Source organism: Accipiter gentilis, chromosome 11 (assembly GCF_929443795.1).
Source record: "Accipiter gentilis chromosome 11, bAccGen1.1, whole genome shotgun sequence".
Taxonomy (NCBI): domain Eukaryota; kingdom Metazoa; phylum Chordata; class Aves; order Accipitriformes; family Accipitridae; genus Astur; species Astur gentilis.
In genome coordinates, this window is record NC_064890.1 from 15811883 (window position 1) to 15837906 (window position 26024).

At 39.7% G+C, this 26024-nt stretch overlaps 1 protein-coding gene across 1 annotated transcript in view; it reads left to right on the plus strand.

Annotated features, from left to right (window-relative positions):
- The window catches only part of PRKAR2B (protein kinase cAMP-dependent type II regulatory subunit beta), a 100285-nt gene that overhangs the window by 33225 nt on the left and 41036 nt on the right, over positions 1-26024 (plus strand). The window contains exon 2 of the mRNA XM_049814179.1: positions 4180-4215. Coding sequence (XP_049670136.1) covers positions 4180-4215 — 36 coding nt within the window. The remainder of the gene's footprint in view (positions 1-4179; positions 4216-26024) is intronic.

Here is a 26024-nt window from a genome sequence, read left to right on the forward strand (position 1 = left end):
AAAAAGATCAAATGTCACTGGACATGTTCTGAATTTATCTGCATGCCCGTTTATCCTTTATGGGGAAAAATCCCTGGATTTTGCAATGACAAGGTTTTGCAGTCCATGTTTTTGTTACTTTTACATTTTGTACAAGTCTGGAGTGGTGGTGGTGTGTAGCTGTAAGTTACTGTAAGCAGGGTTTTTTTCTTCTAACAAATTATTTTATTGAATCATTCTGTGCAATCAACCCTCAGCACAATGTCACTATAAACTTTAAGGTAAAGCATATTTTTGCTGTAGAGCTAAATTCAATAGCCACGTAGGTATGGCCTCAAGCGCATTCCCTTCCCAAGTTTACCCTTGCTGGAATATTGTGGAGCTGTGAACTGGTATGCATCGGCAGTGTTGCAAGCAGGGTGTTGTCAGGGATGGAGTAGCCCTCTGACAAGGCTGCCTGGGTTTCTCATGGTAGGGAGCAGTCCCCGGGCAGCCTACAGAGCCTAACAGCCAGCTGCTTTCTGCCGTGCCTGCAGGCAGGCACCGAAACTCCTGAGAAGCCGCTTGCGGACGCAGCTGGGAGGAGAGTGGTGAGCTGGGCTGTTGGGGAGCGGCTGCAGCAGCAGAGTGGGAAGCACCATACCTAAGCACCGCTTCTTGTGCGTGCGTGTAGCTCAGGGCTCGAACCCATAGATGTAAGTGCAATATCCCTGTGGCCTGTGAGCGGGATTTCAAAGCTGCCCTCATAATTAAACCTGGATGCCAAGACTGTCTCTTGGCGTGGTACTCTCTGGCTGCCACTTTCACTTGAGCCTTGTGAATCAGGACAGTCATCTCAGTCCAAACCTAAGAGTCAGCCTAGCCCAGAACTCCGCAAGGACAGTGGCTAAAAAAAGATATCCAGGGAAGATGATAAGCAGAGGCAGAGTGAGTAGTGCTTTTTCCCTGGAAATCTCTCTGCTGCCTCTGATGCTCTGTGGCTCCAGAAGAAGCATTTAATATCCCTCATTGAATATTTCTGCCATCACTTTGTCCATTTGTTTCCGAGCCAAGACTTTCACTTCCCGACATGTTTGAAAGATGATTTAATTTTTTTATTTTTTAATGGCTCCAGCAAAATGATCTTAGCCTTTCTTTTGCCCACCTTACTATGCTTATCCTGCCAGCCATTGTAGCGACCTGGTTGACAATGCATCTACTTTGTAGTGAAAATACCAGCTAAATTTCTGTAGGGCTGTCCTGGTTTTGGCTGGGATAGAGTTAATTTTCTTCATAGTAGCTAGTATGGGGATATCTTTTGGATTTGTGCTGAAAACAATGTTGATAACGTAGGGATGTTTCAGTTACTACTGAGCAGTGCTTACCCAGAGCCAAGACCTTTTCTGCTCCTCATCCCACCAGTGAGGAGGCTGGGATGGCACAAGGAGTTGGGAGGGGGACACAGCCGGGACAGCTGACCCCCACTGACCCAAGGGATATTAGGACGTTGTGCTCAGCATATAAAGCTGGGGAAAAAGAAGGAAGGGAGGGGGAGGGGAGGGGATGCTCAGAGTGACGGCGTTTCTCTTCCCAAGTCACCGTTACTTAGTGTGATGGAGCCCTGCTTTGCCAGAGATGGCTGAACACCTGCCTGTCCATGGGAAGTGGAGAATGAATTCCTTGTTTTGATTTGCTTGCATGTGTGGCTTTTGCTTTACCTATTAATCTGTCTTTATCCCAGCCCACAAGTTTTCTCTCTTTTACCCTTCTGATGCTCTCCCCCATCCCACTGTGAGGGAGGTGGGCAAGCGGCTGTGTGGTGCTTAGTTGCCAGCTGGGGTTAAAACATTAAACCGCGACAGGGGCTGATGATTCTCTGAGACCTTCTTTTAAGCTAAGGCTTCTGTCTTTATAGGCAACAAAAGTATATTGTGAGTTGCTACAAGAGAAATAGAGAGTAGTTGGTTTGCTCCATAGCAAAGAACTGTGGGTGCTGCTTCTAAATCTCCTAGTAACACATTTGGATGACCTTCATGAAATCCAAGTCTGGGGAAGAAGGCTTTGCCTGGTTGCTGCTCAAACACTGATTATTCATGTGAGCTCAAAAATAGTTGCTTATCAAGGTTCTGACATTCTTGCCATTTTTTTTCCTTTTTTTTCCCTAACAGTAAATAATTTGTAAAATTTATTGTAAAATAAACTAAGCTCCCTGCAGCCAAATAAAAGAGTGAATTTAGAAGTACGTAGCTGGAAGTAGCTGAAAAAGGACTTGTCTCTTCAACAGTACCCGTAACTTGTTTCAAAGAGAAGTAGTCTCCAAATTATGTTAGTTTTGTCTTAGATGTTCTTTTTTTAATGTCGTATTATTTTTTTGTGTTGGCAAAATGTGCTGAGGTAGTTGTCTAGAGGAGTAAAATCTCCCTGTCTTCAGGTGGTGTACAGAACTGACAGCCAAAGCCAAATACCCTCCCTGAGTTTGAGGAAAACTTTTGAATGGGAGCGGAGCACTGTTTTATGCTTTCTTGTTAGAAATATGTCGGATTACAAACATTTGTTTTATATGAGCATATCTGCAGAGAACTGCTGCTAATTTACATGGTAGAAGTAACAGCTCAGCCATCTGATGGTGACAGTCATGACTAGTATCCTAAAATGAATTTGGCCTGTAACCCTAGTGACAAAAGGAACAGTTTTGAGAAATGAAATAGCCCTCTGTATTACAAAACAGTAGTTGCATAAAATATGGTGTCTGCTCTAATAAAAAATGTGTCTAAATTTCTTGTCTTTTTATTTAAAAGAAAATATAAATTGTTGGGGGGAATTAGAATTCATGTTTAAAAATAACTTTGCTGGTTATGTTACTCTCTTGTTTGTTTATATATATGTTTGGAGTTTGTGATAGCTTATTCACCAGAGGTTTCCTTATTCATGACTAGCGCTCTGAACTGCTGTAGACAGGTTTCCCAGTGTATTTCTTGCCACTTGGACCTGTCACTACTGTATGTGCTTGCACAAACCATCTGAAACTGTGGTTCAGAAACTGTAGCTTTGCTCTGTTTTTTTCTCCCCAAAGGAATAAAAAGTCAGTTTGCATCTCAAGCTGTTACTGTCTTTCCTGTTTTCTCAGCAATTTTTTTTTATCTTTATCTTGGCTTAGATGTTCAAGAAACGATGCATAACTCCCATGTAAAATTAAGTGGGATAAAATAAAAATGTTCAATATTTTTCATTTTTCAATTCTGTGTAAACATCAAGAGCAATTTTTAAGGTTGAATATTAATAAGCACTGTAAAGGCATACATTTTTAATGTAGCTGCTGCCCACATTTGAAATTAGGTCATTCAGATTTTCTTCTTACTGTTTATTCCAGCAGTTAATGTATCACATGAAAGTAGAGTTCAAGACCAGTGTTTTGTACTAATTAGAAACATACTGAAGGTTGTATTTGGAAGGCAAAACATGAAACTTTATTTCTTTATCTATTTTATCTCTAGTAGCTCTTGAAGAAGCTGGTAAACCTGGAAGTTAAATAGAGGCAAAATTGTGTTTTAAGATGTATTTTGCGATCTCTCCCAGTTGGAATCAGACTCCTGTCTTGTTTCCAAATGTCTGCAACACGCAGTTGGAGACGTGCCAAGATGGCACAGTGCAAAACAGTCATTTGCACTGTAAAACTGGGGTTTGGGCGGGAGTTGGCATTGTTATTGGCTTACCCAAGGAGTTTTAAAGGTTAGTCAAAGCAAAAGTTGATCTTTCAGATGGGATTGTAAATTAGTGTTTTCCTCTATAGGAGTATCTTTGGTGCCAGATTTCTTATAGTTATATTTTGTAAAAGTAAAATTAATTTTTTTACATCTTTTTTTAATCCCTGCTTGCATCATTGTTTGCAAGATGCCCATTTCTGTGCTCTCAGTACATAATGGCAATGCAGATCTAAATATTTCACAGCCAGTAGTGAACAGCAATAAGTAACAGTAACTCTTAAGAAGCTGAAAATGGTCTTGAAAGCTTACTGGTTACTATCTACCATATCTTTTGCAAAGCTGCTAAAGGTTTAAATGTGTATGATGTTAAGGTGGATTTCTATAAAGATACAAAAATAACAATCAACAGTTTTTTGTAGTTGTTGCACTTTGAATGAAGTATAACATTGTTACATTTAAAGTGTGTTAGACTATTAAAAAAAAATATATCTAACTGAAATGTCATGTTTTCTTTCAGCTCCAGTGATAAACCGGTTCACCAGACGGGCATCAGGTAGGTTGGATGAAGTTGCATGTTTCATTGGTCTACATAATAGTTGAAACATAATGCTGATGGTGATTGTCATGTAAAACATAATATGACATTAGTCAGATATCTTTAAAGATGGCTGACTAGGTTTACCTCAAATTTATTATATGGTTTACTAAAAAAATGTAGCCAAGGTTTCAGGTCACAGAACTCGCATGAAGCCTTCTGGTTGCTGTGGAATTTATGAAAAACCTAATCTTTTCTTTTTTCCTTTAATGAAAATAATTCTAGTCCTGATGGAACTGAACTTTGAAAGCAAGAACTGAATGTAATCTGTTGCAGGGTTTTCTTGCTTACTTCATGGACAGCCTGAAACAGCAATTTGGTGATGATCTATGCATGAGAAAATGTACAACCGTGCTAGAAATCTGCCTGTGTTTTTCAAACCCGAGCTGGTTTGTGTACATGGTGCATTGTTCTGCTGTGCGGAGCTGGCAGATCAGGCCCTAGAAGCAGCATTGCCATGGTGGCGGTGTGTTCTGCTAGGAGCGCGCCTGCCTAGCTTGGTGCCGATTTGTGTATTCTTCAAGTTAACTTGGTTTGTGCCGGCTCAGAGGACTATTCGCTTTATTCCATTACATGTAACAGACCCTTCCAAATTACGTATCATTAAAAATTTATATTCTTGGCCTCTTAATGTTCTGTTTTATCATAGCCTTTAGGCTTCATTTTTGAGGGCTTTTTCTCTTGAAGCATGAGGCCCAGAGCCTAAGTCTTATTTGTTTGAAATACTATGAATCTGAAAGTGGGGTGTAAAAGCCACCACTAAAAGTAATGAGTCTCATGACTGACTCATAAGAGTCAGCAGAGCGGGAGATGTGCATTGTTCGTAGTCATCTCAGTATGCTGAATTTAAAATCTAACTATAAAATGCTTTCTGTTTTCAACTGCAGATCATTTCTAGTAAATGTAATAAAGTTTGTATTCCATACTGCAGTAAGTCTATCCAGACTTCTACTTTTGCCAGTTACAACCTCAGTCAGATAGTTCCTTGTCAGTATAAAAATATTAGTGGGGATCTTCAGGATTACTGAAGAACTGTATGAAAATGGAGGTTTGCGTTTGCAGGATTGGTGCATAGCATATGTAGCACAAAGTAAGAAAATGTAATGAATTCCAAGTATTCTCATGTTTTAAGTAATGATAATACTTCATGAGGTACTGTAGCATGAAATGAAAGGAATGATTTGTTAACTAACGCTCAGTAACAGTGAGCAGGACTTTATGCAGATTATGTTGCATGTTTTAAGGAAAGTTTTACTGTGACTGATTGATAGCTGACTTTAATGAATGCAGTCCTTATAACAGATGTGTGATAAGCTTTTGCATTTTAGTAGGAGAGTTTCATTGTTTGAAAAGCTAATACTTGCTCAGGAAAAAAAAATCAGTTCTTTTAAATGTTCCTTTAAAAGGAAACTAAAACATGTTAGGAGCCTGAAATTTTCACACAATTATTTGGGAAGTAATTTCCATGGTCAGTTAATATTTCATGTGTTTTGGTCTTGTGGAGAGGCAAAATAGAGTTATCTTATTCAGAATAATGAGTCAAGTTGTATGGTATGGCCCAGATGTAAATCATGTGATAAACTTCAAGCTGGAACAAGGTAATACTGCAGTCTACTTGTACTATTTTATTATGTTTCTGGCAGCTTCAATAGTCAAAATAATTATTTTTTCATACAAGAAAGTGCATGAAAGGTGATAGTTCTTACTTTTCTTCTTAAATACTAAATGACTACTGGAGTGGTACAGTTCATTTAAGAAACTTGATTGATAAAATATAAAATTAAAAATATGAAACAGACTATGCTGATAATACAAACATTTTGCAGTGATGTTTGCAGTCCTAACCATATTTTTAGATACTTTTTTTTAAATTGAACAATTGTTTGGATACATTAAGGTAGTCAAGATACGTTGCAAGTGGAAAAGCCAGAGAGTAGCTGTTTTTTTATGCTTGGTAGCTTAATAGCATTCTGTAATCAAAGTTGATTCTTATGTTTAGTAAATGAGAGGCTGACCAAATGAAACGTAAGGTTTTTCTCAAATATGGATTTCTCTTAATTTTAGGCTATTTAGCTAAGAGCTGTTGTAAAATTTGAAATGTGCAAGATTGTTGATTCTTGAGTGGTTTTGAAGATTTGCTTCTGATGAACGTTACTTCAAGTTAATGATGAATATTCAGAGTGTTAGTTGTAGCATGTGGTTTCACATTGAATCTGATCTGGTGATACTGCAGACTTATTCAGAGAGATTTTAGCATCCCTGCCTTTGTCACGCCTCTGCCCATAGGTTGTCTCTGCTTCCCTTGCCTAGACCTAGGAATTGTGCTGCCTGAGGATGCATTGGTTTAAAGAAAATAGAAGTCCAGGAGGTTTTCGTGTGTTGATTTTCATTGCGTCTCCCAACTGACCTGTGCTGTGGCTCCCAAATAACTACACCTGCAAGAGGGGTATTAGTGGCTGCCTTTAGCCAGTGGTGGGATGGAGGAAGAGCTGAACGACTGACATGAGTTGAGGAAAACATCCAATGATATCTGCTGCTTTTTGAGCTCTTGAAATGATAAACACAGAGAAGCAGGAGATGACGCATATTTCTTCACAAAGAACAATAATTCTCTCCAGTGGATATCTTGATTTTGATGTTTCTGTTATTCTTTGGATAATGCCTAGTATTTTACTTGGTGGCATAAGATATAGTTATTTTTCCTAACTGAGCTAGAAATTAAGCAGCCAGAGTTTAATTGCCGAAGCACCTGCTGAAAATAATGTAGTAAGGCATTTATTATTTAGCAGCTGTTCCTGTTAACATGCTGTGAATGCATTAATGTACTGTCATTGGTATGTAGAGGATAAAAGCATAAGTAAGCTAGGATCAATTAATTGTTCTTGAATTTAAATTCTTAAAATTTATTGAGCTACCTAATTTAGTACCTCTTCTATGTGTTTATGCATATGTGTGTATATATGCAATGTGGGGTCTATACATAAAATACATATATACCATAATGCTGATGACATAGCTACTTATGGGCTAGTTAATAATGCACTCCACTGTTCTAGGCTATGCACAAAGAATAATAGATATTATAGTCTTAAATGGAGAAGTTTAGCAAGAAGAGGAGATTAAAAATACTTTATAGAGCTAGAATGAACAATGAATGAGACAGCTGCAAGTATTTAATCCTTAATTTTTCTTTTAAAATCTGGTGGGACTGAGATGAAGAGAAAGGAGAAAAACTGCTGAGGCAACCAAGAAACTTGGATGGGAAGAAAGGGGGGCATAGAGTTAGAAGCAGCATGAAGTGGAAGAGAAAGTGAGTACGTTCATGAAGTGAAAAATGAGCAGAAACTCCTGAACAAGTTGAGGTAGCCAAGAGGTGCAGTTTCTGAATATAGACAGATAGTTTCTTGCTATGGATGAGATTAGTTTTCATCCATCTAAGTATGAGATACCTAGGGATAGAAAGCAAATGTGGTTCTGTTTGTTAGCAGAAGCATTGGGTTCCTGCTTTTTCAGCATCTTGATGGACAGATAAACAAGTAAATTATCTCATTAAATGCTGGCAGGAGTTTAGAATAATGCAACAAAACCAGCATGGGTTTGCTACAGAATGAGCTTGAATTTATACTTGATAGATACCATTTATGGAAGCTATTTATACCCATTTACTAGTGTTATATACAAATGTGTAATACTGTCTTAATTAAGAAATAGATGACAGTCTGTAAAGTTACTTCAGTTATGTATTTGCTTAAGCTTCTGAAAGTGTGAAGAGAACCTAACTGAGGTTGCTGTGAGTTAGCCTTCTTAAGCTAAGAAGAACTGGTAGATAGGCTCAAGGGCATCTGTGGGGCATCTCGTATTAACAACAGAGATAACTTCCTCATTCCTCTCTCTCAAACAATATCTAACTTCAAAATACCATTTTCGTCCTGTAGAAAGGAAATAAATGAAGTTTTAAATTTGTTCTCTCAACCAAATGGGAAAGAAAAGTAGCTTTATTATTTGCCAGTGTCTTCACAAAGCTCTAACAAAAATAATTTAAACATAGTCAACAGGCAGAGTATGTAAGTGCTGAACATCCAGGGAGAAACTGGCTTAGGTCTATCTGGAATAATCTTGCAATCAAGGAGATGCCACTAATGTGGAAAGAACAGAAGGAAGCAGAGAAGGTGAAAACTTTCAGGCTTCTTCACTGTGAGTGCTGGTAATGACCTCTCCAAAGAAAAGAGAGAAACACATTACAAGTAAATTGATGCTTACATTATACACCTACTGCATCAGCCATCAACCTAAGAGAGAGAATCTCACATGATACTAGAGGACATCTCTGTGCAACAAATATTATTATTTTTTTTTTCTTCCTCCCCTTTTTACAGAAATATGGAAGTTTCTCTAAGAACCAAAACTCATTTTACTTAACTCTACAAATTTTAGACTTAGAAAGTGTCAACAGTTTGAAGAGAAAGAAGGAGATGCAACATTCTCTTTATTCTTAATTGCTTGAGATGCCCAAAAGCTGTGATAATGGACTTGTCTAACACAGATGGTATTTAATTTGAATTGGTAGAGAAGTTGTTTTAGTTCACTTCTGCTCAAGCCTTGCAATTATTCAAATATTTTCCAGCAAGAATTTCTGCAGGTTAGAAATATTTTCTGTTAAACTGAGTCAGCAGAAAACATTTAACAGGAAGCCTATGACATTTTCAGTTGTTTTCGAATTTTCAGAAATAAGTAAATCTTTTAATCAAAACAACTGATTAATTTCAAAGCCCCTTAAGCTAGTTGTTTTTATTAAAATACTACATACACAGAGTGAAACACTTCACAAACAAGTTAGTGAGTACTTCATAGCATCATTTTGTGTAATGATGACATCGGTGGCGGGCTTCCTGTCAGACCGCCAAGCCCTGTGACTGCACAGCTGGGAGCAGGACCGTGCCACTTCGTCAGAGACCAGACACTGGCATGCACGCTTTGTCACACACAGGTCACGCTACAAGGCTGTCCCTTTGGTGTGACTGGCCTGTGGCCCTTCCTGCTCGGGTTGGCTGTGCCCTCGCCACGCAGCCGTGGGGACGGGTGTTCTCAGCTCCCCCCGTCTGACGCAGAGGGCTCACGCCTCTGCCTGGCATATGATAGATGCCTGCATTTTGGCATGCATTCAGATAGGAGGAGGGGAGGTTCTGCACAGCCCTCATAAAAAGGAAAATCTGGGAGCAAATTTGCCAGAACAATTTATCTATTCTTCATCTCGTTCTTCATCTTTGTGTAAGGTGCCATTAGGGAAAAAGTGACAAGATAAAAGTTTCGGGCTTTCTTATTCTGAACAGTTGTGTGGACTGTGGATTAGTCATGCCCACAGTAGCATTTACATGTATTACTGCTAGTTTTCAGTTCAATGATTTCTACAGAAAATGTGACAACCTACTTAAGAAACACTGAGGAATCTTACTGAATTTAGACCATGGGAGTCCTGTTAGTGAAGGAATGGGTAACTGCTTTCTGAATTATAAGTATGGAAGAACATAGGTGATATTAAATTCAATTGTTAACTATAAACTAGTATTTAGGAAGAGCAAATCAATAATGTTAGCCAAGAATAGTATATGCCCCTAGGAACAAGATTTAATTTGTAATTTCAATCTGCTTGAATTATATGGAGATTTTCTTAGAGATTGGCACCCACTTTCCTATGGCATGTTAAAAATTGTCAGAGAAGGACGGCTAACTGAAATGAAGTGCTATTCCCTTTTTATACAGTAAGGCAGAAGCTGGAGTTGTACCAAAAATAATGGTGAGGAATGAAGTAACTGTAAACTCCCCTTTAAAATGCTCAGGTAGGAGGCAGTGTTGTTGTAGAAGCATATCAAGTTATAGTGACAGAAGGAAGAAGAATAAAGAACTTTATTGATGAACCAGTAATTCCAGTGTAGTTCTTCAAGCAGAGTTACTGGTTCTGCTTGTTCTGAGTGATGAATAACCCCCAAACTGAATTCAATTGATGTTGGATTCATCTTTGTTCTTTGTTACATGCATGTAGTAAATCCATAACTTAAAATGCCCAATCCTTAAAGTTTTTCAAATAAACAGGGACATAGCTGACATATAGTAGCATCTAATACTAAAACTCAGTTGAGCACTAAGGCTGCCATTGTAGTGGTGAGGAAAACCAGAAGAAAAAGTACTGTCAGAACTTTACAGTGGATCTACGTTGCATGGCAGAGCACAGCAAGAAGGCACCTAAACTTATGGTAGCACATCAGTGTGGCAAGTTGTGGCTTAGTGGAGGTCACAGAAACAGAATATCTTACCTAAATTCAGCCTGCTGAAGGGATTGTTAGCCTGTGCTGACTTCCATGGAGCTGCAGCTGTGCATGGGTGCAGACATGTACCGTGCGTTGTGTGAGTGGACGTGCCCTTCATTTACTTCTGCTCCTCGTGCAGGCAGCCACTGCTTCTGTTCCATGCAGCTTTCCTCCACAGCCGTGCCTCTTCCACCATATTCTGTAATAGCAGCTGCCTCAATCGCTAATTGCTGAGAACATACTCCCTTCTTTATTTTGTGATTTTGCACATATGGATTGTATAGTCTGTACTCTCCAGTCCTTACAGACAGTATTGTCTTTCCTTGTCATGGTCTCTCTTACAGTTACCACCATTGTAACACTTAAATCCTTCATGAACCTCGAGGAGTTGCCCAATGCCCATTTCTGTTAACAAATGAGGAGTATCCTGAGCTTATAGGAACTGGAGCATCAATATGCAAGTCAGAATGTGTATCACTAATTTTGCCTGCATCAGAAATGGAATGCCCTTCATGAAATCCCTGTTTTCTTTCCATGAAGCACTTAGCATCATAACTCCTATGGAGTATAGCTGTAATTGTATGTGCACAGCAGTTTAAAGATGAGGTGATTATATCTCTTTGCCCTGTGGTATATCTATACTGGATTTTTTTCTGTGTGCCATAGTGACACTTGCAACTCGTATGTTCTGTCCGCTCTTCCAGGGTCATCCCATGGCCGATGTCACAGGTAGAAGTGAGCCAGAGTTTTCCCAAGAGTAGCCTCCGATATCAAGTGTCACAAGAGCTGGTGGGACTTGTCTCTGGACTGAGCTTAGGCTGCTGTATAACAATATGGGCATGGTGCACTGAGCAGTAAGGCATGTTCTAGGCACTGGGTCAGGGAGAGTGCTGTGCTTCAGTCTGGTCCTGGTCCTGCTGAAAGCACATGTTAAACTCTTGAGAATGAAGAACTGATTTCAGTGGCCTGCCCCACAACACTTTGGAGTCTGTGGAAAGTTAGCAATAAAAGCTGCTTCCCACCCAATCCATAACTAAGTGATCCAGCTTCCTTTCTTTAGTTTCTCTTGTGTAGCTTATTTGCTGTGCACTTTACAAGTTCTGCTGCAAATGAGATGCTCACAAAAACAAGAGTTTAATTTGCTCTGTCTAGTCTCCTCTTATATTTTCTGGAAATTTGAGAAAAGTTCCAATAGAAAAATGATGTCGTAATACAGGCTTAGGGGTGCTTAGAGAGCATGCACATTTGCTTCCGAGTGCTAACCATTGTTTTTGTTCAGAATGTCTAATAAAATAACATCATGATGTAAAACTTGGAGTACTTGTTCGTGACCTAGTGTTGCCTTGAGATTTGTTGCTTTTCATACAGATCTGAAGAAGAGCTTATGTGCTCAGAAGCTTGTCTGCCTCCTTCCTGGTTCAGTTGTTTTAGCTGTTCTAGTGAAAGATTCTGCCTGTGAAACTTTCTTCTCTAGATGGCATTGCATCTATACTGTAACTGTTCCATACTACAGTGTATAGTTGGACGGTAGTATTTATTCAAAAGAAAACAGAATTTAGGCTATCCGTGCATTACTTCTGGAATGTTTTAAGTAGTTCACTTTCAACATTCACTTATTCCTTTATTAAACCTCCAAAATCTGAAACAGATTCTAGCAGGTTGTATCAAAGTGTTTCCTTGTATAGATCATCAGTAGAGGTTGAAAAAAATTTTTTTCAGAGCCCATTTATGGAGCAAAGTTACAGAAACAGGCTAACTGTTGCAAATCAATGTCATGCCTCATGCCAGATTTTAGATATGGCTATGCTTAAGCTGTTTTGCCATAACACTTTAACACTAAGCTTAATACAAAAAGATTTAGTATACTATCAGGCAAAGGTTGAGGTGGTGGAGGAAGGGAAGGCATGAGAAGGAAGGGAGGGAGGGGTGATGGTAGGAATAAATATGTAAGTCTTGTGCTGTGCCATAGGTTGCTATAGAGAGGCTGTCCTAGTTTCAGCTGGGATCGAGTTAATTGTCTTCCTAGTAGCTGGTACAGTGCTATGTTTTGAGTTCAGTATCTGAAGAATGTTGATAACACACTGATGTTTTTAGTTGTTGCTAAGTAGTGTTTAGACTAAAGTCAAGGATTTTTCAGCTTCTCAAGCCCAGCCAGTGAGAAAGCTGGAGGGGCACAAGAAGCTGGCACAGGATGCAGCCAGGGCAGCTGACCCAAACTGGCCAACAGGGTATTCCATACCATGGGATGTCACCTCTAGTATAGGAACTGGGAAGTGGGGGTGGGGAATTGCTTCCTGGGGACTGGCTGGGTGTCGATCAGCGGGTGGTCAGCAATTGCCCTGCGCATCATTTGTACATTCCAATCCTTTTATTATTGCTGTTGTCATTTTATTAGTGTTATCATTATCATTATTAGTTTCTTCTTTTCTGTTCTGTTAAACCGATCTTATCTCAACCCGCGGGTTTTACTTCTTTTCCCGATTTTCTCCCCCATCCCACTGGGTGGGGGCGGGGAGTGAGTGCGTGGCTGCGTGGTGCTTAGTTGCTGGCTGGGGTTAAAGCACGACAGAGGCTTATCAATATTTGTCCCAAGGAGGTGGCAGGGAAGGATGGAAATAGACAGATAGTGATTGGCCTAATTTTTTTTGCACACAAGTATTTAGGCTATGCTTTGGGGAAAACTTTCTAACTAAACACTGAGTGAAGCAATAGACTAAACTGCTGAGGAATGTTGTGTTCTCTCAGAAGTTTTAAAGAAAGGTGAGATGCTTTTCTGCAGGGATAGAGGAGTAATTCATACTGCAGCAGTGCATAGGGTTGATTTAGATGATTTCTTGAGGTTTCATCTGTGTTTCTGTGTTTGTTTAGATGTCCTTGTGAGCACACATTTCTTCTAGACTGCATTTTATAGACTAACTAAAATGTACAGAGTAATTATTTTTAAACTGTGCAATTTGGTAAAGCTAGATAGCAACCTTTTTAGAAAATAGGAGAGTAATAAATGTGTTCTGAGTTCACAGATTACTTCATACACCCCTTTATGGGAAATTGTACTTTTTCCTGCTGTTTTAGTATTACCTTTGGGAAGTATTCTCCATATAGTTTTGTATCAATAAAATTAATCACCGTAGTTTTTTCAGCTATTTGGACTGATCTTGTTTCAGATATATGAAACATAAACTGGAGATGGGTGTTGAAATACGAATCAAATTGATCTTAATGGGCTATTGCCCAGTCACTTTGATGAAGAGCTCAGATATCCTAGCAAGGTATAGAGCTGTTAGACTGACTGACCAATTCCTTTAAACTAATTTTATGTGTGTAACTAGCAAATTAGGTGGGCACAGGAAAGTGCCACAGTAGAGCTTGTGTCTATATGCTAAGCCCTTCCTGCAGCCAGCAGCGTGGGCTCATCCGTATCGCCGTTTGGGACTGTGCCAGGGCCTGGCTTCCCCTGCCTTATCAGGTACTCAGGTTGGTGTAGTATTCTGCTCTGCTTGAGACTAGATAGAGGTCTATCTAAGGAGCTAAATTTTTTTCCTGCTTATTTTAGACCAGCAATTGGCACTCTCGTACTTGGAATGCTTTAATGTAGTATCTAATGTCTTTCATGAGCAAACAAATGCATTATAGACAAAGAGGAGATCATCTTCTTGCTATGTAAGTAAGTAGTAGTGAATAATTTCCAGAGAAAACAGGTTTTTCAAACAAAACAGACTTTCTGTCAAAATAATTATAGAAACGAGGCCAAATGTTCATATTAATAACAATAAATAAGGCTGTTATTTATCTGCAAGCAGTAGTTTGCATGTCAGTGATGATTGAATAAATGTACTAAGATTTCTTAATGGATGCTCTCAGATTGCAGTGAGTGCTGTGAACTAGTTAATATAAAATACAGATTATTTGCTGTTGTATTTTAATTTCTCTTAATTTTATAGCCAGGTTTTTCACATTAATAGTTCCTCTCTTCTTTCTGGTTAACATTTGACACACAACAAATTTTTCCCATGTCTGACAACCTGTAGGTCATACCATATTTTCTGTTTTAATCTGCTTCCAAGTTTGCATTCACCATTGATAATCTCAGTGATCCCAATAACACCCCAGAATCTAAACATGATCAGAGAAGCTAATAATCTTCCAACGCTTTTATCAGGATGCTCATAACTCATGATTTTGAAAGAAATGAAATAATTGCTATTTTTTTTTAATGAGTATGCACATCTACTGAAAGAAGTAGGGAGGATTTTAAAATTATTATTGGAGCAGACGTGTATTGATAGTCATTATTTAATAATTCTGATTTTTCTTCTCTAAAACAGTATCTGTGTCTATGATAAGCTCAGCTTTGGTTGCTGTGCTATTTTGTTCTTCAACATTTGTGTTTTTATTGGGGAGGTATGCTGCTTCCACTATAGGTGATAGAGCATGAATCTGTAGGCTATAGTATCTGCTTATCAGTTTTCCAAAACAATTCCATTCCGTCTGTGATTTCATGTGGTTTGACTTTTGTGCTATAGAAGATTTGTTCTGGAGAATAAGAGATGAATAAGAGAAGGCATGTTTTAAATAGTGAGTTGTTCAAAATGGAATAACAGTATTTGTGGAACATCTTGCTTAGCAAGTTTTCTTGTAGAACACCATACTACAAATGTCTTGGCCTTTGACCTTGAAGTTTGGCTTAATATTTGGCAAGCACTGCTTCTTCTAAATACTGTGGAGTCAAAGATAGGGGAAAACTATATATTTAAATATCTTTGCTAAATACTGTGGTGTTTAAAACACCAGATGCCATTTATGCACGTTGTATAAAAGGAACAGCAGCCTGATGTTTTGCTTCCTAAACACTCTGTGTAAGTTCCATATGTTTTGTAGGATGCACACTGTGGGGTGTAATTCTCAGTTGTTTAAACAAAATGTCCTTTGTCAAAGCACAAGCCCAAGGCTTTCTCATCATCAAACACTCCCCATTTCCTGCACCCACCCCTCTGCAGCCACATAATCCTGTTCCACAGCATCATGTGTCTTTACCATGTATCTCTTGGATCCGCTTCTCCAATGTCTAGTTTGGAGGGTATAGGCAAGTTTAAAGCATGGGAGGAAATACAGAAAGCAAATATAGGCAGAAGAGATAGCATCTCTGAAATCAGTATTTGTTTTCTTGTCAGTGAGTCCTACAAGTGCCCCCAAAGCTATTCATACTTCTGTGTTGGACATCCATATAAGTTTACCAGCCAAGCAGATTGGTACATCCCAGTAATAGTTTTGTTGCTAACTTGGAAACATATTTGCTTTCTTTAACACTAGGCAATGCCCATTTTCTCATTTCAGATCTCACTTTCTCTTCTAGATAAAGATTTGAAAAGTTGTCTCTCTTGAAAAGTCATTGGAGATCTAATTTTTAAATCTAGTGTGTATGTATGCTTTTTGTTGTTAAATGGAGTTACTTAGAATTGTGCTAGGCAAGTCACTATTGCTATCATACTATTATTATATGTAGTTTTTTAACACTTGTGGATCCTAGCTCATCACTCTTTGTGCATTAGATTTGTTGGGTTTATTATTGTATCAGAAACTAATGGAAATGGTTGTGTGACTGTTGCATACAAACAGTTGGGGCAGAGCAAAGCATGAATAACTAGCTTTTGTACTGTGTGTAGTGGTGTTTTAGCAGCATGAAATGACAGTGGAGCATTGAAAGACATATTGCAGTAAGGGACTAAAGACATCCTTCTGCATGTACTATTTTTACTCCCACTTGATTGTCCCATTTGATTATTAGCTTACTATTGAGGAATCTCCTTAATAGATTTTGAACTCAGGATCTCTCCCTCTGGTTCAATCTTGCATTGACTGTGTAAGTCAGAAAGAGTCCTGCTCCCTCCTATGGTGCTTGATCACATGGCAAATGGAGAAGAATTTGTCCATTGTATGGCAATGGTGGTGTGTGTGTGTAAAGCAGGGTATACATAGCTTTTTAGTATAAAATCTGAAAACTGTAGGAGGACTGAACATGAATTTTAAACTCTCTCCTGAGTTGTAGTTTCAGAAATTTATCTGAATAAATATTAAAAATATTTTTCTTCCTTGTATCTCTCTCATCCATATTAAATCCCTTTTCTTCATTAAGGGAAAATTAAATTTAAAAATAATAAAATTTTGTTATAGTACTGCAATGCATTTTTAAGGGTTATGTTTTTAAGCTAGTGATGTAGATCAGTAACAAAAAGGTGAATAATTCCTGTTCTTGTTCTGATCACCATTTTGTGTGAAAGTGAGAAAGACTGTTTTGTGGTGTCTTCACAATCATTGTGAAGAACTATTAGGAGCATGTCAGAATGAAGAATTGCTATATGCCACAATCCACTCATGAAGAAAATTGTACGTATGTATTTGTTACATAGAATAGGTAACAGAACCTGATCAGAAAATAAAGAAAAATAAACTTGTCAGAGGAATACATTTTAAGTGGAAATGTTAAAGCCTTGCTTACTTTTCTGTTCAGTGTCAGGCTGCATGGGAACATTAACTCTTTCTCCTCTCCATGCACAAAGAAATAATGAAAATGTGGAGATTCAGTTGCAAATAACCAGTCACACAAGGACCCCCATCAGCCTAATCTCAAAGCTTCAGTCAGCCTCCAAAACCATCTTTCATGCTGAACATCAGCTACGTGCTGCAACAAAACTGGGAGTTTATACCCTTAAAATTCCTGTGCATGCAGTCTAGTAAGTGATGAGTGCATCTTTTAAGGTACAGCCTTGATGTTTCCTGCTATCACAGTCTGTGTTTTGGAAATAGAGCTTTAGAGTGGAGCAGTACTGTAGCAAAAGTATGCTCTGTGAGCTGAGGACTAAAACCACTGAAAGGTGGGAGTCCTAAACAAGAATTACTTTCTGCTTCCTCATATTCTTGCCAGTGAGCAACAGGAAGAGACGTTGTTCTTCCTTTTCTCCTGCTAGCATTGGTTTGGGAGCTGTTTTCACACCTATTCTGGGTGGGTCTACAGCAGGGTACACCTACCCTTTTATTCTTTTTTTGTCTGTCCCATCATAGTAATATACTTTGGTATTGTGCAAAGATAGTCATGCAGGACACAATTAAAATTTTTTAGGCATTTTTTTTACTGGAAGATAGACACTAATCTTATTCTTTATTTTAAAAGAACAGCCCAATTTATGCTAGCCATTTGGCAATAAATTCCTGGGGAATGTCAGCTATCACCAGTTTGGGGTTGTTGTGGTTTAACCCCAGCCAGCAACTAAGCACCATGCAGCTGCTCGCTCACTTCCCCGCCACCCAGTGGGATGGGGCAGAGAATCGGGGAAAAAAAGGTAAAACTCATGGATTGAGATAAGAACAGTTTAGTAGAACAGGAAGAAAATGGTAACAATAATAAAAGAAATTAAATATACAAAACAAGTGATGTACAATGTACTTGCTCACCACTTGCTGACTGATGCCCAGTTAGTTCCTGAGCAGCGATCACCCCCCCAGGCCAACTCCCCCCAGTTTATACACTGGGCATGATGTCACATGGTCTGGAATACCCCGTTGGCCAGTTTGGGTCGGCTGTCCTGGCTGTGTCCCCTCCCAACTTCTTGTGCCCCTCCAGCCTTCTTGCTGGCTGGGCATGAGAAGCTGAAAAATCCTTGACTTAGTCTAAACACTACTTAGCAACAACTGAAAACATCAGTGTGTTATCAACATTCTTCTCATACCAAATCCAAAACATGACACTATACCAACTGCTAGGAAGACAATTAACTCTATCCCAGGCAAAACCAGGGCAGGGGTTTAGGCTCAAATAGACCAAGTAAAAGAATTAGCCATCAGCAGACAACAATGTGTTTGTGTGTGTATTTATATAAAACAAGGCAAAAATGGATCCCTGTGTAAGGCTAATCTGCTGTTCTGTAGGATTTTTAGGCTCATAACATGAAGTCAGTTGCATTTTGTCATGGTCAGTATGGAGGAATTCTACAGATGCAAGAAAACTAAGAAAGGAGGAAAGAAATACTTATGCCTACTGTGCAGCATAATTACACTGAAAAAGATGAGATCCTAATCTAAAAGGCCCTAGCAAGGTGTGCTCCTGGGATCAGTTTGTTGGACCTTAATTACAGAGAAGAATCTAAATTGTTGTCATGGTTCAGTAGTGCTCAAAGACACTGATACTTTGTTGCATGTTGGTGAAGACTGTACTTTTTCTAATTAAATTTCTTGCTTGCATGAGTCAAACCAAGTAGGAAGGACAAGTATGGAGCGCCCCATACTTCATCTTAATAAGCCCCATCGAGTTGGTTTCTTTCATATGCCATCTAAGAAACTGGTCTGCTGTAAGAAGGAGGAAAGGGAAGTGGTACGATTTTTACGCATCAGCTTAAGAAACACAATCCACGTGTAAAGGATGGTGTGGAAAAATACTAAAAGGGTTTTTAGAGAACTGTGATCAGGCAGCTGTCACAGTAGCAAAGCAGAGAGCGAGAGGACTAACACAGTGTGACATTTGCTGATACACTGGGTTAGTAAGGGTCTAGAAGAGGAGAGTAGGAAGTCTACGCTTGATACAGTCAAAGAATTCAGTGGGGTTTCAAATCCTTTGCAGTACGCCTACCACCAAGTGCCCAGCAGCGGTCTTGTTGGGTGTGAGGCATCCTTATTTCCTGCACTGTGCACATTCCCATCTCTGCAGAGAACCAGGTCTCAAAGGGAACGAAGATTAAAATGCATGATGACATAAAAGCTGTGCTGCATAAAGGAGACAAAGACTGCCTGCTATTAGAGACTGGTTTGCTGCAGTCTGACAGAGGTGTTAACTATGTGTATTGCTATGCTAATACTCGATACTTGCTGATGCGGTTGTGCAGCTCATGGTATCCTCACACCTGACTCTGGATGCCAATTGCTTAAACCTCCTGAACACGACTGTGGAGCAGTCAAACTGTAGATTTAAATTTTAAAGTAACGGGAATAAATTCCTTCCTTTAGATGCTCGGGCCCCAACAAAGATGGAATATTACTATCACCTGACAGAACAAAAAGCTGTCCTGACAAATCTACATGAAAAGCAGTTAATTGAATTCACAAGTACATTTAGCTGGTCATGACATGCTGGAGATCATAAACAAATGTATGTGGGACTGTACTGGGGATCACTGGGAATTACAACTCAGGTGATGTAACACAGCAGCAGTATAAATGGTGTCTTGAATAAATAAAAAGTTAGAAATTAAATAATCTGTGTAATTGTTCTCCAAATGGTTGTGAATGGTGTGCCTGGAATAAGCTACGAGAGTGGACTCTAAGGGACAAGAAAATAAATAAAAAAAGACTCCTGCCCTCCTAGCATAAGAGCATACATGGAATAGAGAGGTCTTGGTCTGGGTTGATGGTCAGCCCATGGCAGTCTCAAAATACTCCAGAGTGTGTCTGTGGATGGAGGAGAGTATATGAAGTAGAGAAAGGACTAATACGTGTGTGCATGCTCAGAAGCATGTGCTCTCGCGCATGCAGATTTTACCATATGTATGCTTCTCTTCTATCTGTATAATACTAAATCATACAATGTTTGTGGCCCTGTGTGCACATGTACAGGCATGGCACACAACCTTGTATTTTATGTTTTCTAGCTTTTAAAATTAGAAAAATCTAGTGGAGTATACCAAGTGTGTAACTTAGCGTAGAGAGATGCTTTAACAGGCACGTGGGGTATGTTCATGATTTTGTTAAAAAAGAAATTTGCTTGGAAAATATATTTCATAATAGACACAAAACACTAAGCAATAGTATTTGCTAAATTTGCCTAAAAGCTGTAATACGTTTCGTCACATACTGTTGTTCATTTATGTATTCTTACTTTTTAAGTAGAATTGCTTGTGTGTTTTCTTTTTCAGTACTTCCTGTGGAATCTTAATTTTGTTGTCCTTAAAGTAATACTCTGTTTCATTTCCTGTGGCAGGTAGACATTTACTTATTTTTTTCTTTTATTTTTAGTTGGTTTCTATTGTTTGCATTACATTTTAAGTTTCTGTATTGGGTTTGCATGGCAAGGTTTTGGTACTGGGGGGCTGCAGGGGTGGCTTCTGTGAGAAGCTGCTAGAAGCTTCCACCATGTCTGACAGAGCCAATGCCAGCCGGCTCCAAGACGGACCCACCGCTGGCCAGGGCTGAGCCCATCAGCGATAGTTGGTAGCACCTCTGGGATAATGTATTTAAGAAGAGGAAAAAGTTGCTACAGAACAGAAACAGCAGCCAGAGAGAGGAGCTAGAGCGTGTGAGAGAAACAGCCCTGCAGACCCCCAGGTCAGTGCAGAAGGAGGGGGAGGAGATGCTCCAGGCGCCGGAGCAGAGATTCCCCTGCAGCCCGTGGGGAAGACCCTGGTGAGGCAGGCTGTCCCCCTGCAGCCCAGGGAGGTCCACGGGGGAGCAGATCTCCACCTGCAGCCCGGGGAGGACCCCACACTGGAACATATGGATGCCCAAAGGAGGCTGTGACCCCGTGGGAAGCCCGCACTGGAGCAGGCTCCTGGCAGGACCTGCGGATCTGTGGAGAGAGGAGCCCACGGTGGAGCAGGTTTTCTGTCAGGACTTGTGACCCTGCGGGGGACCCACGCTGGAGCAGCATGTGCCTGAAGGACTGCAGCCCAGGGAAGGTCCCGTACTGGAGCAGTCCGTGAAGAACTGCAGCCCGTGAGAAGGACTCACAGAGAGGTTCATGGAGGACTGTCTCCAATGGGAGGGACCCCACACTGGAGCAGGGGAAGAGTGAGGAGTCCTCCTCCTGAGGAGGAAGGAGCGGCAGCGACAACGTGTGATGAACTGATCCCAAACCCCATTCCCCGTCCCCCTGCGCCGCTGCTGGTGGGCAGGAGGTAGAGAAATCGGGAGTGGATTTGAGCCTGGGAAGAAGGGAGGAGTTGGGGGGAAGACGGCTTAAGATTTGTTTTATTTCTCATTACCCTACTCTGATTTGATTAGTAATAAATGAAACTAATTTCCCCAAGGTGAGTCTGTTTTGCCTGTGATGGTAATTGGTGAGTGATCTCTCCCTGTTCTTATCTTGACCCGTGAGCTTTTCGTTGTATTTTCTCTCCCCTGTGCAGCTGAGGAGGGGAGTGATAGAGCAGCTTTGGTGGGCAGCCAGTCAGATTCCACCCACCACCTTCTGAGAGCGCAGACAAGGTTTCAGGGGTGCTAACTGACTTTCTCTGCCAGTTGCTTTGGCAATGATTTACCTTTTTTTTTTTAAATTATTTTTATAGTATTTTGATGATCAGTTTGGGAGGGGGAACCTCTTGGAATTGTCATATAATGCACTGACATTTACTTGAAATGGTTGGTTTGAATTGCAAATTTTTCTAGAGTGTATGTACCAGCCTTAGTTTTCATAAAATGTAGAAGTTTACTGAGTTTCAGAATGTGTTTATTCTATTAAATGACTCTTTAAGTAACTGGACTTATATAATTGTGGTTACTAAAAAGTGCCAATGATGCCCATAACTCTGACATACCCATAAATTTCTGGCAGATAATTTTTAGGATATAATATTTTGTGGTTTGTTTATGACTGTAGTGTAATTCTTGTTTGGAGTTTGAGCAAAGTTTCAATATCTGTGACAATTCCAAGACTGAAGCGAAGTTAGTTTCTGTGTTACATGATTTTAGTTTAATGACCAGATATGTGACAAAATAGCTTTAAAATGTACCGTTAAAAGCTCCATGTTAAGGTTGAATTATAAAGTAGAAAAAGCTTGTTTACCAAAAGTTAAAACTGGCTGTGAGTTACATTTTCTGTCATGAATTTATGAAGCTTATGTATTCAGGGCTAGACCTTATTTTTAAAAAGCGCTAAGTATCTCCTGCTGATTTCAGTGAGAATGAAGGTGCTCAGTTGGATGGAGGTTGAGGTGGCAAGTGGTTGTATTGTGCGTGAGAGGAAGCAAATTTCAGGGGCATTTCTGTTCAGTTCACAATTTTCACGCAGGGCTCCTTAATCAGAACACAACATGACTGATGGATCGTTTTCAAAGATGTTATTTATATGAGCAATTGGAATTGTGTCTATTTATAGGCTGGTTGCAATCACATCCAACTACTGGGTTTCTTAGTGCATTTATCATAGGAGTGTTACCAGCAGGAACTCTGCATTTACATCCCCATGTTGCCACTTTTAATGAATGCTCCTTTTTAAAGAAACTTACCCATTTTGCTTCCTTGCATTGGTTTCATGACTGCAAAGTTAAAACTACTACTGTCCTTCCTTCTGAAGATAAAATCAATACACTTTAATGGTGAGGGTATGAAATTGCATTGTTTCGAGTAGGTAGAACACACCTAAGTGGCCTAACAGAAGGGAATAATGTAACCCTGGGCTGGCTGGATTAATGGAAGCTCTTTGTTCCCAGCCATCTGGGATATGCATTCTTTCTCTAGTAAACAAATGTTTAGTATCAGAACTTTGGGGTTTTTTAACCTACTGTTTTATTTTGTGTTCCACACAAAATGAAGTGGGAGTGGCATGAGTGTTTGCTGCTTCATATTGTCCTCATATTTTTGTGGAGGATCATCTCCAATGAAGACTTACAATTCTGTTTTCCAGTTGATTGTTTAGTTGATACAGCCACAAACGTATTTTGGGAACTGTATGATGTTCCCCTTTACCTCTGACATGGATATTGGGGAATATAAGTTAGAATTTTAATTTCTTTTTGCAGGCAACAAAACTGGGGACTAGAAAACTTTCTTTTTAGGCTTTTGAGGGTTCTTTTTACTTTCAAGTCTTTCTATCTTTGCTTCCTTAAGAAATCCAATTTTATTCATATGATCTCTTTTGTGCTTATCACAATATATTAATTACAGTGATAAACATTACAAAGCAGATTGGAACAAGAGCCTGTAACTGTAATCCATTCAGCAGTGGTACCCTGCCTTCTAAAACCTGTATGTTTACATAATTTACATAATTTATGTTTACATAAGCATTTGCACCATGCCCTTATGGCCATTAAACTTTAGAAGTTTGTTCTTCATGATGGAGAACTGAAGGCCCAGAGTTCTTGGGTTGTACCTAGGTGAGGGAGTGGAGACCCTGAGCCATGTGCTCCCATCTTCTCTCAGGTCTTGAAGCACCCTGTTATGCCTTTTCTTTCTATTATATTCTTGCAGATATAAGGAATGGCTGGGGACTACGGGGGACAGATGCACCAGTATGAGGGAGCGGAGGCTCTGTATATGGTGTATCCACCATTCTCTGGATCCCACAGGCTACCCGTGCTGTATGTACAGTGCTTTTACATGGTGTCTCTAATTCTTATATAGTCCTATAGTTATTACCTGGCTTCATCCTTATAGGTGTATTATGTCAATAATATTTAACTTCATGAGGGCCTAAAAATATTCTGAGGGCCTTCTGCTGTGCCCACTGAAACCAGTGGTAATATTGATACTTTTTTTTTACCAAGTTTTGACTGATTTTTAAAATTTATAATTTTCAAAGGTCAGTGTAGTATGCTGATGAGTTACAAATGGGTTTGTATGACCTGGAAGATCTTAAAATTTCCTTTCATTAGCAGCTCACTGAATTTTTTTATCTTCTCTCTTGTACTGTGCCTTTTCTCAGTCATTAGATTTTCAGTGGTGACAGTGTAATAGCAAACACTTTATCCTGAACTGTTCTTGAAAAAGAATAAAAGAAAATATGAAAAGCCTTTTTCTTACTGGGTGTAAGTGTAACAGTAAGAGTTCATGTCTATTTTAGATAGTTTTGTTATCATCAATAAATAATTGTGTCTTTCTGTGGGTGATACTCTAAGTGAACATTGACAGTGTCAGTATACGTAATCCTCCTCACTGCAGATCACATCATTATTTTCCCTTGGCAGTACCTGTAGGGACTTGGTGCCCAACCCTCCCTTATCCTCAGAGGGAGGAGTGGGTTACAGCACGGGCTGTAACACGCTCAGGGACACGTCTGCTCCTCCAGCGACTTTGCAGAGATGAACCACTTTCTGCTTAGGCAGATTTTCTTCTGCATGGTGGATTATTCTGTATCCTATTCTTTTTGTTTAAAGCAGTAATGTCTTTATAATTTACATCTATTGCTGTGAGACTTGGGAGGTTTGAATTCTGTCTTTGATCCATAGGTGAAGTAATTTTATTTCTTAGAAAGTGATGCATTCCTGATAACTGCTCTATTTGCTATTCTTTTAAATTTAGCAAGTGAAGGGATCAGGTGCCTGTGTTGCACAGGAGTGAAGCCGAGAAGGCCATGAAGGCCTCGTCTGGTTCAGATGTTTGAGGTTCCAGTGAGTTTCTTGGTCACTGCCAGGGACCAGCACCACTCTGCACCTCTGGGACCAAACATTGGGATGCCATTCCTAAGATGACTCCTCAAGGAGGTGCCTGTCTCTCCAGACCTGTCATGATAAAGATGAGACCAGTGGGGCCTGTGGAGTTACCACAGAAGTCTTGTGACATGGATGAAGCTTGTGTGTTGACACTGACTCCGTAGCACTGGCTTACCAAATACACACCAAGACGTTAAGCAGATATCGGCTTTCTTCAGTTCAGCAACTGTGTGATTTAAAACTGTCAGATCCCCTTGCACCAACTGGGGATACCTCTGTAGAAGTGACACATTGTTCTCAGTAGTAACACACGGCACTTTGTTCAAGAAAGTTTGACCTGTTATAGTACTATGTTCCCTCAGCCTCATCATTGATCCTGCAACACCAGAAATAATCTTAGACCCTCAATGCTGTGATACAGTCCCTAGGATGTGAATGTAGATATGAAAATTAGCATTCTCTTGGGCACTGTCTTTGGTTGGGGGGTGGTGGTGGTCATTTGGAAATGCATCTTATTCCAAAAGGGGGAAAAGGAGCTGTGGGTATTGTAAGAGTAATGGTCATTCATTGCACCTGATGGATTATTGAATTCTTGATGTATATACTGAGGACCCAGTCTTCTCTGTTTATAGTTCAGCCAGCACTAGTATTGGATGCCTCAGTTCAACTGCTTAATTGTAAAGTAGGTAGACATACATATCTCACTTCAGGGTGTGAGCTGAGCTTTTTTTCCCCCTACATTCTCTTGAGACAGTGGCTCTGGCTGAGTGTTCTCCATCTCATGCTAGAGGGGACAGTGTTTAATGTACTACAGTGGCCAGTGTTCTTGTCAGGTTATGTTCAGGTGAGTGGAAGGTTAGCTTAAGATTTCTGTAATTAAAACATATGGAGACCCTGTGGGTATTTTGCATAGTTGTCTGCACTTGATTTTGCTCCCCAGTAATCAGGTCATTCTGAAATCAGTTGACTTTCTTAGGAGAAATGCTATCTTTTGCCATTTTACTGCCTGTAGAATTGCTGAGGAAACATCATATTTTTATGAATGTGGACTTTCTATGCTCTAATGCAGTTTGTTCCTGGTGATGTTAAATGCCTGGCAGTCTGGGGAAAA